At 38.9% G+C, this 15,189-nt stretch overlaps 1 protein-coding gene across 6 annotated transcripts in view; it reads right to left on the bottom strand.

The window, feature by feature from the left end:
• RALGPS2 (Ral GEF with PH domain and SH3 binding motif 2) overlaps positions 1-15,189 on the bottom strand; it is a 113,727-nt gene that overhangs the window by 23,232 nt on the left and 75,306 nt on the right. For all 6 annotated transcript variants that reach the window (XM_058842677.1, XM_058842675.1, XM_058842679.1 and 3 more), the window contains exons 9-13: positions 12,906-13,043; positions 11,985-12,075; positions 9,556-9,623; positions 8,766-8,901; positions 7,804-7,955 (exon numbers count right to left, since the gene is read on the bottom strand). In XM_058842677.1, the coding sequence (XP_058698660.1) occupies positions 7,804-7,955; positions 8,766-8,901; positions 9,556-9,623; positions 11,985-12,075; positions 12,906-13,043 (585 nt within the window). The remainder of the gene's footprint in view (positions 1-7,803; positions 7,956-8,765; positions 8,902-9,555; positions 9,624-11,984; positions 12,076-12,905; positions 13,044-15,189) is intronic.

Below are 15,189 nucleotides of genomic sequence, written 5' to 3'. Positions count from 1 at the left end.
TACTTTCTAGAAGTGTCTTTAAGTTTTTAATAATTCCATTTGCAGATCACTGATCCTTAAGCATCCAGCTGCTGGGGGGTTACAGCAGCAGGTAGCTCTGTCCACAGAAGAGCAGCACAGTTACTCCTCCTGTGATTTACATTTCCACTGGAGTTGTAGGGACAAGTGACCAAACAGACCCAGGTACCATGGCTGAGTAAATGCTTGCACTTCTGTGACCCTCTCAGACTGAATCTACCAGCAAACATTCAGGTGCCACAGGGCAGGGGAGCAAAGAAGTGACCATAAAAATAATCAGAAGTTCTGCTCAGCACAGTTTACACCTGACCTGCAATGTGGAAAAGAGAATGTGTGGGTTGAAATCCAGATTATTCCAGGCTTTTCTATACAGAAAGACTACCAGGTAAGTCATGAACCATCCCAGGGAAAAAAAGGAGTAACCAGTGGAGTAACCCATTACAGTAGGAGTCTTTGCAAAGCCTGGAAGAAGTGAGCATCACTCAATACTTTCAGCAAATTCTACAATCTACATCATAGTGAAAAGCTCAGTGATTTATTTCATCCTAATGAAACCAATGTCGTATTCTCTGTAAGGTAATACACAAAGTCTCTTCAAATTAATAAGTAGCATGGTTTGGGGGTGAGGAGACAGAATCAGATGTAACAATTCAGAGAAAACTTTAAGCAAGCATTTTGGGTAAGACCTCCCAGCTGATTGTCTTTGAAGAAAGTTGTTTGTGGTAGAATCTCTTACAGTAAGACCTTAAGACGCTGAAATCCTTGTAGCAGTTGGAATGACAATTAGGATGGTAGAGATGAAACCCCAACATGAAAATAGTTTTCCTTGCTTAAAATTGAAGTTTTCCTTGTGGTTACTTGCAGCAATCTGTCCTGCAAAATGGTGCAGCAATTTCTGTCAAGTCATTCAGCCAGGGCTGAAAAAGCATTAGGGATACTTAGAATCTCATTTATTTTCTTACTTCTGCTTAGATTTCACTTTATATTACCAAGATTTAATATGAATAGAGCTCTACTTAATTTAGGCCCACATGATAAATCCACACAATTAAAATCCCCTAATAAGACAGTATTATGAAGTTAGTGTTTGCATTTAAAGTAGGCTGATACATTAAAATTCTACCTGAAATGACATTTTGATGGCAACTGTATCAGCTTTGCAAATAAAGTTATATTAAATTGCTGTGCTAAATACACTGCAGAAAGATTTAAAAGCTAGCGTTGCTTTGTAAAAAGGCAAAGCAATCTAGAACAAGAACTAAAATGTCACCTGCCACAAAGTGACAATCCTTGTTACAGTATCAGTACAGTGAGGAAAACCTACAGGAATTTGGGGCCTTTGTAAACCAAGAATTTCCCTTAAAAAGTTAAATCTATACAGAAATTGCCAATTGCACTTAAAAGGAACACCAATTTGTAAAGAAATTGCACAAAACATCATAGCAATTGATTTAACATTTACATTGATTCCTACAGTTGTAAAAATTGTAGCAAAAGCCTGGAAAAGGTTGAATTTTAGCGTTGACTATTCTTCTAACATCCATATAAAAATATCAACAGGAATTTTTTAGATTCTAAAACCTTCTAGGAGATATTTTGCATGACACGAGTTCTGACGCTAAAAACACCCCTTTGCTGAAAAGCGAAAGAAAATACCTGACATCCCTCCTTCCAAAACAAAACAGAGGTAAAAGGGACTGTTTTTAACTTAATAAAAGTTAGATGTCTAGCCAAGTCTGTTTAAACATTAAGTGCACTATTTGAGTGTCACCTCAACTGGAAATATTTCATTCATTCAGTACTCTAAAAATATATCACCTTCTTAAATTCTTCTCAAGTATGTACTCAATCTTTGAGTTTTTCCAACAACCTCAAGCAAGTTCTTCAGGTTAAACTTAATAACAAATCCTAGGCAGTATAATTCCTTTCTGTTAGTTAAAGTACTAAACAAATTTTGGCTTTATATAAGAAGCCACTTAACACAAGACACTATCTTCCTAGTTTTCTTCATTGCTACTAAATTTCTTGTGCAGGATTGAAATAAAATAAAATCTTTAGGAAGGTTTTTTTCCTATCTTAGGAGTAACAGCATTTGGCAAGATGGTTTTTTTTGCTAAGTGTGCTGGTGATTATCTGAGAAGGCTCGGGATTGTCGGGAGAGCCCCAGCACTGCAGCTCCCTTCAGATGTGAATTTTCTGCTCACATCTGCACATGCAGATGGATGTCTGTGAGATGTCTGTGAGATGTCTGTGAGATGTCTGTGCTCCAGCCACACAAACAGAGTGAGGTTCCCAGTTATGGGATAGGGAATGCCTGTGCTGCCCCATATCCACTCCCCTGGTCACGGCACCCACTCACTGGAGCGAGCCTGGGGATACTGAACACTTAACACAGGCTTTCTTTATCCAGAAGTTAGTCCCCAAAGTTAAACAGGTGTTAATATAAACAAACCAACCCCAAAGAGTTTAAAAAGTCTTCAGACTAAAAATTCTTTCCCCTTCCCAAATCTGTCATCGACACTCTCTTGGCTCCGGTTACACCGTGTTTCCAGAGCTGGTGACGGACCCGACAGAGCTTGAAATTCTACCGTGAAAACACACAGAAATGGTCAAGAGGCCTGAACATCAACAGCTGCAGCACAGCCCAGCCCAGACAACACCACAGAGATGGGCTCCATGCCCTGAAAGCTCTGTTCTGCTTTGGTGAGCTCACAACCACACTGCAAATCCTCATATACGGTTCATGACCATTTAACTATTTAGGTTTAGTTTAAGCAGCTCAACTCTGGCTCCTCAGTTAACCAAATACAGATGGTAGGAACTCTGGCAGAGGACTCAAGCAATATCATGCCAGAGAATTGATAGAAACTTTTAATACCATCACTGAATTTCACTGTGAAAAATCAGCAAAAGCAAATAACCAGATGGATTAAAGATGGGGCAGAAAAAGGGAGTTTGTACAACTACATTCATTTCAACACATTCAGAGTGTGAGCCTTGGACCAAACACAACCAAGAAAGATTGGGGAAGAACTGGGTTGCTAGACTATCTTCTCCTCTCAAATCCAGGCACCCACATGTGCATTTTTAACCTCTAATATTATAAAGTTTTTTTATTTATCCTAGCACTAAAGAAGTAGTAGTTCACAATAGCAAAACCAGGTATCCACATTTAAGGCAAGAGACAGGCATCCATACACTCATATAAAGGAAATATATAAATAAACCTGACATATTTCTTCTGCCTGAAACCCTACCTGAAATCTGATCTGATGACTCAGAGTCCTACACACCTGAACAGCACAGTACAGGTTAAGGAATCAAACAAACACTGGCTGTGTAAAGGTCTTCCCTACTCTACAGGCTGCCAAGACCCCTGAAAATAAATGCATACACTGTATACCTACACCTATACCCCGTTTATTTAAAGAGAAATATAATCCCTTGTAGAATTCAATAACTTGGAGGTGGTGACTTAATGGAGGAATTCATTAAAATGCTGATATTCTCATATGTATTTAATGCCAGTTTAGGTTTGGAAATGTAGAAATGTTCTTACAAAGGCACTTTCTTACATTAGTTCACACGGATTTAAAATACCTTTCTTTGACTCTGCAGCATTAATTCCTCCAGCTGCATTAAAACAAAGGCTGAAGCTATTCTCCAGTGATTGCAACACACAAAGGCCAATGTTCAAGAGTTCTAGTTTTTCCAGAGCTTTCATCCATATCATTGTAGACTAGGAAAAATAAGTGGGAAAAAAAATAGCTTAAAAAGAATTTGCATCCACCACTGCTACAAACACAATCCATAATTGTTTCCTTTGAATTTTTAAACACCTCAAGTTACAATCTCAATTTCAGCAGTGTTCCTCTGTTCATAACTTGATATCTGTTTTTAAGTGGTATACATGAGACAGCACTCTCAAAGAATAACTTCCTTAGCAAAACAACTTGGCATCCTCTAGGTTAGATGCTCTAAGAGGAGGGAAGCCACACAGAAGCAATGTATGAAAAGAGAGGCCTATTTTACACTGTCCCTTTACTTCCTAAGAATTATCTGAACAATTTGCCATTGTAAACAAACTCAGCTTAAGAAATTCAGTAACGCAGCAGAGCCAAATTCTAAGAAATGGTGGAAATCCAAAGCTTCTGAGAACATTAATGAAACAAGCTGAACATTCCTGCAAAGATACTTAAGATAATGCTTGATCAATAAATACTTTAAAAGTGTAAGAAAATTGGGAATGACTACCAATGAGAACCATGTATCCTTTAGAAAAATATCTTATGAATTAAAGGAAGTTTCATGCTATTTCTGAGTGGAACCAGGACCTAGTAAAATCATCTTAATTTATTCTAGTTTTAGGTGAGGAGGTGACAGGAGGCAAATACAGGCAGGAGAACAGGTGGTACAAGTTTGCAGGTGGTTCCTTGAACCCAGCCAAGAGCAATGCTCACACCTCAGGAGGGCAGAGTGTACACAGTGACCTCACCAAAACAGTGACCTCACCCAAACACAGCCCTCCAAGAACAAAACCACGTTGTAGCTTTAGGCCAGGCTGATAGCAGTGAGTGGGGGTTCTCAATGAACTTCCACTGCAAAGTAAAAGCATCTGTCCCAGTTTACTGAAAGCAGCTATTCAGGACTGTCTGCACAAAACAGACATTTTCAGCACTGTTCATCTGTCTGTACTTTCATTTATTGTCTCTCAAAAGTGTCTGCAATCAACAGAAATAAAGTGGGGTTTTAAGGACTCAAGCCATATAACCTCTTTTTAGTCACTCACCTATGAGATGAATCATATCCTTGAGAATTTCAATTCTCTGTGTGATTATAAAGAGCTCCAATTGTAACCACCTCAAACGCAGCCATCGACATTATGAATGTCTAAAACTTACAAGAGATTATTTCATCTTTTACATTCCTAAATGCAAGAGAACATTTCCCATCTCACACTGTATAGGGGACTGCACAATTGTTTCTTCCGTCTTAATTGGATAGCCTGGCACTGCTGGAAAAAGATTTCTCACTTTTTAAAATCTTTTGTCCAGACAACAAGCACCAATTTACAATACAGGAGGATGGCAACAGAACCAGAGGTAAAGATAACACATGACCATCAGCTATGGAACACCATCCCACCGCACTAGGAACAAGAACTCTTTTGACCCAAGCACAAGAAATCAATAAAAAAGAGGCTTTCTCTTTAATATTTTTGAGTCTGTTTGTTTTCAGAATGAGTTGAATGTACATAATCAGCCTTCAATCGTTGAAATTAAGAAAATAATCTGATAAAGGTCTCTGATCATGGCTGTCACATCACAGATTGGCCTATTTTGAGCAAACACCACACCTGTTTCACTTTCTGCATTACTGCTGCTTTAGGAATAATTTATTGCAATGAAAACCACCCAGTTATATATTCTTCATTTGTGAAAGGTTAATGACATTGATGTAAAACCTGTGGCATGCTCTGCACCATTCCCAGTGGACTGTCAGCCTTTCCCAGCACGACATAACCAAAATGTCCATCATGGCTTTAATGTGTATTTTAGGTTACAGACTCACTGATGGATTCCCATGGACAGTGTAGCCACACTGGTGCTGTTTTGATATTTAACAGAGGCACATCCTCCAATATGAAAGGACTGGAAAGGTCTAAACACCTCTGAGCCCTCAAAACACAGGAGTGATTTAAAGCAGCATTACAGTTGTCTTTAAAGGCACATTTAAGGTGCTGACATAGCAGAAACTCTGTCCATGTTTTGAAGAAGGATCATTTATCCGAAAAGTTAAGGCCTATATAGGCTTATATGTAAAAAAGGTAGTCCTGTTTCTAGAGCAACAGGTTTAAATCCACGTTTATGGGCAAGGTGAGGAATAACACTCCTTTCAGTACACACATTCAGGAGACATTTTCCTGACCGTCTTTTGAAGCTGTTTTGTAGAATACCATAAACCTCCTCTCTGCTGCAGTGACTGTACTGATTCCAAGTCCTGAGTAAACAGACTACTTCAAACATGATGGAGGAACTCAGCAGCTTCAATCAACTTCCTTAAATCCTGCTGAGGCAGCAGCACAGAATGCCAGACAACTTACATTTCCAAGAATTCTGCAGTAATAGATACTGCAAACCTCCAGAACTTACCCTCTTCTTCCATATGTATTTCTAGCACCTCTATCAACCTTTTGTGTCACTGAAATTTTCATCATCAAGAAACAGCAAAAATAACAACACTGCTGGACTGTCAAAACAGTGATAAAACTCATTATGGGCAGGCTGGAGGTGAAAGAGAATGGGAGAGGGGAATTTCTAAGCACAAATGCTGATCTGGCACAAAATGCCCAAGGTTCCTGTTTTACAGGTCATTTATACAAGTCTTCTCAAGTGGCAATTTTGTTCCAGCTTGTCAGGTCATGCTTGAGCTAGAGAACAGAATTGAAAAATTCAGAGAGGAGACAAAGTAGGAAAATCCTATATTCTCAAAAATATATAAATGGTGACTGGTTCTCAATTGTACCTTATGAAAACCTGCCTGTCAGCTCTGGCAAACTTTCCCTGCTAGGCTCTAATGGAGGTACAAAAATAACTCACCCAGGAAAAAAAGGATCAACTGCAGAGAATTTCTTAGGTATTTAGATAGAGAACATCCATAAAACATTGCCCTGAGAAAAGGGCAATACTACATCTCAGCAAAGTTGACAAAAGCTTGCTTCTCCTGCACTGTGCAAGCCCTGGGAATGGAAGCTGCCTGGACACTGAGGAGAAGCACCATTCCTGATGGATGGTTTTAAAATGGAAAACTTTGCCACAGCAGAGAACCTGCAGGGAACAGAGACAGGCAATGTACACTAAATAGTGGAAGCTGTCTGAATGTGAACAGGTTCACTTAGACCAGCTACTTGGGTGTAATTCCATATGGCTTTCTCCTCAAGGAGCCTTACAGCTCCTGAAAGCAGAATCATCTGACAATCTGCGACCTTGTTTCCTTCCACGAAGGCTAAAAAGCAAAACTGCTTCTAAAATTCAGTTATCCAAAGAAATGTGAAGCACTACAAGGATCTTTCACCATCAATGCATAAAATTTGAACACCACTGAATTCTATCAAACAATTCTGAGAAAAAGGACTGCAGTGAGAGGTTCCATTTGTCAACCCTGCAAACAGGTGGATTTTTGAGGCACTTGTGTCCTGTCCTCCCTCCACTTAAAAGATCTATGTCCAACAGGAAAAAAGAGCAAAGAAACTCAGGAAGCAAAACTTCTCAAAAAAGCACCACCCTAAATACATGAAGATAAGTAATTTATCAAAATTTAGTAGATTCTGACATTTTGAAGTATTTGAAAGTTAAATTTCTATTTTCTGTCAAAATCAGAAGCATTTAGAAAGTATGCTCTTAAAACTGTCAGCAATTTACACTGTCAAGTCAAAATCGCATTTTAAATAGAAATCCCACTATAAAACTTTGAAAACTTGAATCGATTTAGTGAGGGAATAAAAGAGAATAGAAAATCATGTCCCACACTTCCTTCCACCTCCATTGAGGAATATCACATGCAGTATCAGTAACAGGGGAAAAAACCAAAAAATGCTTCTTTTAATTATTTCTCAGTTCATGCTGTATAAATGAAGCCACCCTCCTTCCCCTACACTTCTCAGATTTGTTCTACAACAGAAGCAGGATTTCAGAACAGCACTGCTGCAGGCACAGTCACCACCTAACTGTGCTAAAACCTTTATTAAAAGCCCAGGCAGTGCATGGGTGTGTTTGCAGCTCCTACCTATTGAAATTCCACTGGAAAGGGTGGAGCTCTCAGCCTGCCCTCGGGATGGGACGTGGGGCTCCATGACGCTGTCATCCAGCAGGTGCCGCGGTCCTGCGTTGGGGAACGTGGCGCTTTTAAATTCCGCCGTGTTCATTTTGTGTATGAAACTGGAAATGAACAAGGACACAGCTGTTACAGCCTCCCTTGCCTTTGGTGTGTCTCAGGAGCTGCTTTAACATCCTGAAGGACTGAGTGCACTGTGCCCCTAAAGCCAAGCCATAAGTGACTGTGCACAAAGAAATTATCAGTAGCAATTGCCAGCTTTAAAATGGCACACAACTCCTGTAACAAAGAGGAAGTCAGGAGTACATTAACAATTACTTTCAATATCTTATGCTATTTTTGTCTTCTATAACAACTGAACTGAAGCATGGCATTGTAGCTTGTTAAAGGTAAACTTACATAATAGATGTTATTCATTACTGGGTAGCTACAATCTTGCACTTTGAAGATATGACAAGGGAAATGATGAGATAATGATAGAGATATTATTAGAAATACATTTATATGGAAAAAGCCTGAAGCCATTACTAAACAGAGTTAGTCTACAAAGAAAGTCTATAAAGAAGGTCTCCCTTGTAAAAATACCAATAAAGCAGTGATATAATTTTGAATTCTGAATAATTACAGAGGCATTGGGTTACTAAAAAGTGATATTTTTGTCATTCAGAAAGAGCCATTCTGGTTAACTCATTGACTAGTCTTATAATCAAAAATTCACCATTCCTATTTTGAGTAATTCTCCTCGGTTGGGATACCTGCACTATAGTTCTGAGCCCTGGCCACAAATTGCTCTGTAAGTGAACTACAGTGTACAAATCATGCTACTTTTTACAAGCAAAGCTTTTGTATGTAAAGGATGATACACCACTTCAAAAAACAAAGCTCAGGATTTTTAGGTTAAGCAAAATGCTGACTTGTAACCCAGACTGTGACATTTCCTGTGTCCGTGGGGTATCAGGTTCCGAGGTGAAGGGGGTGTCGGTGGTAGCAAGGCTCCTTCAGCTGCAACATTCTTCCGTCCACTTTGTGGAGATGCTCCGACTTCAGAGCCTGGGAATAAAAAAGACATTATTCCCAAGTCATTTCAGAATAACTGTCAGGGTCACTTCTTAGGAAATCATGGAAAAATTGCACAAAACTTCCTAAACTCCCTTTATAAGAGATAACTGCATTGAAACTCATTTATCTATTGATAATTAAACCCCTTGCACCTCAGGGCTTTTGCACAGGATTAAAACCAAACACATTTAGTTCAAATAGCCCATCCACTGAAAGTATTTTGCAAGTCCTAAAGGTGGCTGCATTCTCTACACCAGCACTGGGCATGTTCCACTGATTCTACATTTTCAAACTCCTGCCTTCAACCACTTTTGGCATTGACCAAGAAGAATGTTCATTTTTGGAAGCGTATTATGCCATGAAAAGTTTAGATGAAGGCCCATCTGTCTAGACACAACAAAGAATGAATATTTAATAGCTCTTCACCCCAAATGACATTAACAACTTAGTGCCACAATGCATACAAGAACCTAAAAAAATGACTCAATTCCTTCTTTACAGATCACCTTTAGACTTTTTATTACAAACATGCAGTGTTTAAACTTCACACTTCTTTATAGCCTCAGGCAAATATTTTCCATGTCTGCAATTCTAAAATAATGCACATGACAACCTCAAGTCTTCTCACATTTATTAAGCATTTACCTACTAAATCTTCTCTGGAAGCAGCAGAGTGGGGGGTGCTGGTCCCTGGTTCTATCTTTAATGAAAGTCTGCATTAAAGAAACATTAAAAATTACTTTATCAGGAAATAAAAATATAAGTTTGTGAAGAAGAATTTTTTAATTTTATGATTGCAAGCTGCCTGATTCTGTGATTGCAAGAAGTACTACAAAGGTAATACAAACAGTACAGAGTTATCTTTAGCAAGCACTATTTTCAAACTTGATTTTTCCTGCCTTTGGTTCATACAGATCACCAGAACCTGCAGTGCCCTGAGAGGGCTGGCACACACCTGAAACTGCTATTCCTGCTAAAAGCTGGTAAAAATAAAAATGAAAACAATACACATCTTCTCTCCCCACTTTGGTGAAAATATTTATTCTGGGAACACTTAAAATTTAAATTGTTATATGAAGTGCACTACTGTGCCAAGCACCAAGCCTTTTGTCTTTACTGGTCCAAAAGCCAAAATCTTCTTTTGTGTTTTGGAAATACATTATCAAAATACATTGATTTTAGCCATAATTCAAGCTTTTTCTGTAACTTTTTAATGCCATTTCCAGCAGGCCCACAAAGACAGACTATAGGATCAGATAACTCCAGGAAGGTGAAGCATATCTTGTCCACACAGTTTGCAGAACTAGAATCTTTGAAACCACTAACACTGAAAAAGCATCTATTTAATTTTGGGGAGAAAAAGTTTAAAGTTTGACAGCTCCTCTCTCTCCCATTCTCAGACAGTATAGCAACAATTAATTTCAATTTTATAATTTAATCTTTTCAATTAAAATCTTTTAGGAAGAAAAAACATGTATTCAAGCTACAGTCGCTGTTCTCTAACTTCAACCTTTTTGTTGACAGACACCTTGGGGGATGAAAAGTAGAGGACCCACTTTAAGTAAGAACAATTCTTGAAATACACTCCTTGACCATAAAAACATTCATTTTGGAGATGTACAAAACTCATCAGTGCAAAACCAGACTCTGTGAACAGCAGCCATGCTTCTGATTTATGTGCCATCGTCTCCAGTCATTGCCCTGCTACCAAAACATGGATTGTAGAGGATGAAGAGACTGCAGCTCCTTCATCAATCAAATTCCCTCTGCTAGTGAGTCCTACCCAGTGAAAGTGAAGGAAGGAGAGTGGAATTCATGTATACAAAGTACTAAGGAGACAGTGCAGGTAAGAAGCTTGGGTTTGGGTTGTTTTTTTTTTTTCCTTCAATTTTTTTCCTTCCTTCAAAGCTCCACAGAGCTTTACTCTCAGTGATAGACAAGTGAAACTTCCCAAATCAGGCTGTAGAACATCCCAGGAAAAGGCTAAAGCTGGATGCATCCACAAGGACATTCAGAGAACAACTTAGAAACCTCAGTAGAGAAGCCAAGGGTCTGAGTCCTCGTTAACTGACATAAATTGAAGGGTCTCCATTTGCTGCCTTTCAGTAAATCCAAGTTAGGGCTATTAAATGGCAAAGCACAGCTGTTCCTGAAGTGTGCATCCCCCTCCTGCCACTCCAAGGGAGCTGCACAAGCAACCAATTCAAGCCCTCTGAGGTGACAAACTTCCCGGGCGGGCAGGATGGGAATGGGTGGGGAACCTCCTCGAGCACATCAGCCAATGAACAAAACCTTCCTTCATAGGCAACAGATTTGCCTTAGGGTGTTTCCGATCCTCAGTTCCTGTCTCTTGCCAGAGATTTCCCTCCCCCAGTTTTGCTGGATGCCAAATCACTTAATACAGTAATAATCTTTTAATTAAGGATGTAGAAATCTTGGGTGGGAGGCTGGGAGAAACAGCCAGAGACAGAGAGGAATGGGAACCTGCCTCTCAAAAATCAAGTGCTTATATTTTACTCACACTTTATAACCTAATCAAAGAGAAAAGTATAAAATGAAGTACTATCTGCAAGTGAAAGCTTTAAGTCACCCTCAGTAAAAACTTGGGACTGGATGCACAGATGGTTTTGTTCTGATGAAGAAATGACTTAAGCCATCTCAAATCACAGGATTTCTCTTAATGACAGAACAGGTGAGCCACATGTAGAAAGTGCAGCAGATCTGTTTCTCAGCAGATCAGACAGACCTGAAGCAAGGGCTTGGTGCAGTCTGGCATAGCAAAGGGAGCAGATCTGCCATTCAGCATGAGGGAAAGTGCCTTGAGCACAACATCCTGCTGGAACCACAGCTGCTCGCAGCTGGTGTGTCTGAGGTGCACAATCACAGAATCACAGAATGGTGTAGGTCAGAAGGAACCCTAAATCTCATCTAGTTCCAAACCCCTGCCATGGGCAGGGACACCCAAATAATATAATACAATTCTCCAATGCAAGTGCAGTCTCACAAGTAATAGGCTTTGAATTATAGAAGTAATTTTGTAATGTTATGGTCAGTTTAGAGCATTTTGTACTTACTCATAATTGGCATCTTCTACAAACTTTTGTAGTTCTTCTATGTATTGAACTGAGTTGAGATACTTTTGGACATGAGGCAACATAGGAATATCTGGAAAACAGACAGCATTCATTGGCAAACAAAGTTTTTTACCAGAATCTATTTGGACAGATTCAGATCTCTTGCCTTTTTATGTGAGATGGAGGTACAAACTACAGGCCCTAATGATACTGAAATTTTACAACTTCATACAACTTCTCTCATCAGAGCACATTTAAGGGGAAGGTAAGACAACATCCTTGGCCAAACTGAAGGCCTGTCAGTCATGGAGAGCTGTCTGAGGACTCCTTCACAGCCCACACTCTCTTCACATTGAGCTTTCAGGGAAGCCACAATTCTGTGCTAATTCACATTCCACCATCACAAACACAGCAGTAGAACTTTACTAGAATGGGAAGAGGACAGAGAGGGAAACCATCTTTGAAGAAAAAAATACATTATCTGATCTATGGACTGAACTGTAAATGTCCAGAAGACAAGCTGAATGTATTTTATTATCTCCAGTAAAAGTACTATTTCAAAAGCAATCCTGTTTTCAGAATTCAGTCATAAAATTATGAACACAGGGATACAAGCTTATAAATACCAGTAAAACTACTCTTGAGTATGATGTACTACCACACATTTATCATCAGAAAATATGTACTGCAGTTTGCTCAGTGTAAGAGAAAGGCAATTTTATTCTGTCTCCTTACCCTGATGCTCTGTCTTAACCAACAATACTCGAATAAAGCCAGACTTTTGGGTTGAGAATATGAGGGAGGGTGTTAATGGCATTCATATGGGTCCACCCTTACTTAAACTGCATCACAGGAGAGAAAAAAAAATCAAGCTTTTTAAGTTTTTCTCTTTAACACTGTAGTATTTACACACTTGCTTACCATATTCACATGACTGCTGCAAATCTGAGATAATTCGAAGAATGTTGTTCATTAAATTTGTTCTTTGCTCACTTTCCAGAATGCTGGCTGTTGAGGGGTAGGCAGAGTCAATATATGTCAAGTCTGACAGATAAATACCTGAAATGAGATTAGAATGAAAAGTTTCTTTGTTTAATGTCTTTGACTGAGCATAAAGACCCTCATCAAGAATACTGTGAAGAATTTTTGCTTCCACTAATGTTAAAGTAGGTTGATGAAAGCATTGTCTCAGAATAAGATTTGGATTTACCTGGGAAATCATTTTAGAACTCTAAAAGTAATTACAAGGACATGCACAGCTACTCATAAACCTCATCTCCTCCACAGCACCAATTTACTACTCCCTTGACAAATATGAAGCATACTAAACACACAATGTTAAAATATACCATCAAAATTAATTGTTTAGGAAGTCTACTACTTCATTCCTCCAATGCAGCAATTAAAAAACAACAGAAGGATAAATCATACCCATAACTCTTCAGGCTGACTAAAAACTCAAGTTCAACTTGCAGCAACATGGGAAAAATTAAACAGGGAAAATGGGCACCCAGACTGAAATGAATGAATCCTGCAGTTTGTAATAATCACAGCTCCAAAGACGCAACAGCCTTCTAGATAAGTGACTTCATCTTCCCCTGCACTGCTTGCAACTTTACTGCTCCTTCAACCCCTTGATCATGTAGAGAGGAAAATCCTCCTCCTCACACACTAATGCTGTACATAAAATGTTTATTTCTAACCACAACTCCGTTTCTTGAACTTCACCCGTTTGACTCAACTAAGCAAAGCATATCCTGACCAATTCTGCTGTTCAAAGGAATTGGTGTGCATCCCTTGCATCTTCCACAGATACCCTTATTACAAAACACAACAAACTTAAATAATACTATTTAAGAAACTTGTTTCAGTAACAGGGAAATTTTTACATTATATTTTACTTCAACTCTCAGCCTTGTACAAGCAAAATCGTAACAAGGACTTTGGCTTTACAGGTGGAAGACTATTAATACAACCTCACAAGAACAGCAGTTGTGTTTGTGTAACACCTAACCAGTACAGTCCTCAAATGTGAGCTGGGAAACTCTGGGCATCCCTCCAAAACCAACACACACACACACATACACACACGTGTGTGCGCACACAGAAACAAATTAAAATACTTGTGGCTGAAAGGTGACATATAAAAAAGTGAATAAAAAGGTATTATACATGACCTGATATACTACTAAATCTCTCAATTTTCTGTTCTGCTAGAACCAGTTTGCTAAATACCAGAAAAGATAATCAGAAACATCAGGCAGTCGCATTTAATTGCTGTATTACCTAGAGTGCATAAGCTGTCCTGAACCTGAATTTATTAACCCATGTCCAAACAAGCCTTAAAAATCCCAAACCCGATCAGTCTTCCACAGAAGGAAGTAAATCATACTTATTAACTATATTTAAGGAAATTCCCTGTAACAGGCACCTGCACTATTATGCAGGATTTTATAAACGACTCTATTTACAGAATTACCTCTGAATGATTTGTACTGATCTTTTCTTTTAGCTAAATCAAAAGTGAGTCTTCTGTAAAGAGCAGCTTTCTAAACCAACTGGATGCATTCCTATGAAATCTAAAATAATTTTAAAAGCATACAAGGGTAATTTTCTTTCAAATGTAATTGGCACTGCCTTTGTGAAGAAACCAGGAAGATCAATGGCAGCAAACTGAACGCACTCAAGTGCTGGCTGAGGATGGACAGAACCAGATCCTGTATTTCTTGTAGAGTGTAATCTCTGTGGCTTTTGCTACTTCTAACACCAGTCAGATGTTATCAAATATTCTGATACCTACCCAAAACCATCACACACAGAGTTTTAACATTTTCCACATGTACTGGAGAATTCATTCCTTTAACAACTGGAACTGTTTCTTATTAAGAGAACGTCAAGAATTGAATGCGACATTCTGTTGAACATTCTTCTAGACTACAAATGCTTCATTTTTCCTGTTGTATCCAGCCAGGCTGCCTCTTTTATTCCCAGCAACACAAATCGAGTTTTATCAGCCTGAAAGAATCTTTCTTCTAAATGAAGCCCAGTACTGTAATAACTTGAAAGGCATCTTTAGGCAGCATAGTAAAAATGTTTGATTTGTAATTGCCTGCTGAACTCTTGCACAGTCCGTTGCCATATGGTACCTCCCTTCTACTGGCAAACAATCTTTCCTTGTTCCTAACTTCTCAGCCTCCCTACCCCC

This window comes from Poecile atricapillus, chromosome 7 (assembly GCF_030490865.1).
Source record: "Poecile atricapillus isolate bPoeAtr1 chromosome 7, bPoeAtr1.hap1, whole genome shotgun sequence".
In the NCBI taxonomy this organism is placed as follows: Eukaryota; Metazoa; Chordata; class Aves; order Passeriformes; family Paridae; genus Poecile; species Poecile atricapillus.
The sequence above is the reverse complement of the archived record's forward strand: the minus strand, read 5'-3'. Positions and strand labels throughout refer to the sequence as shown.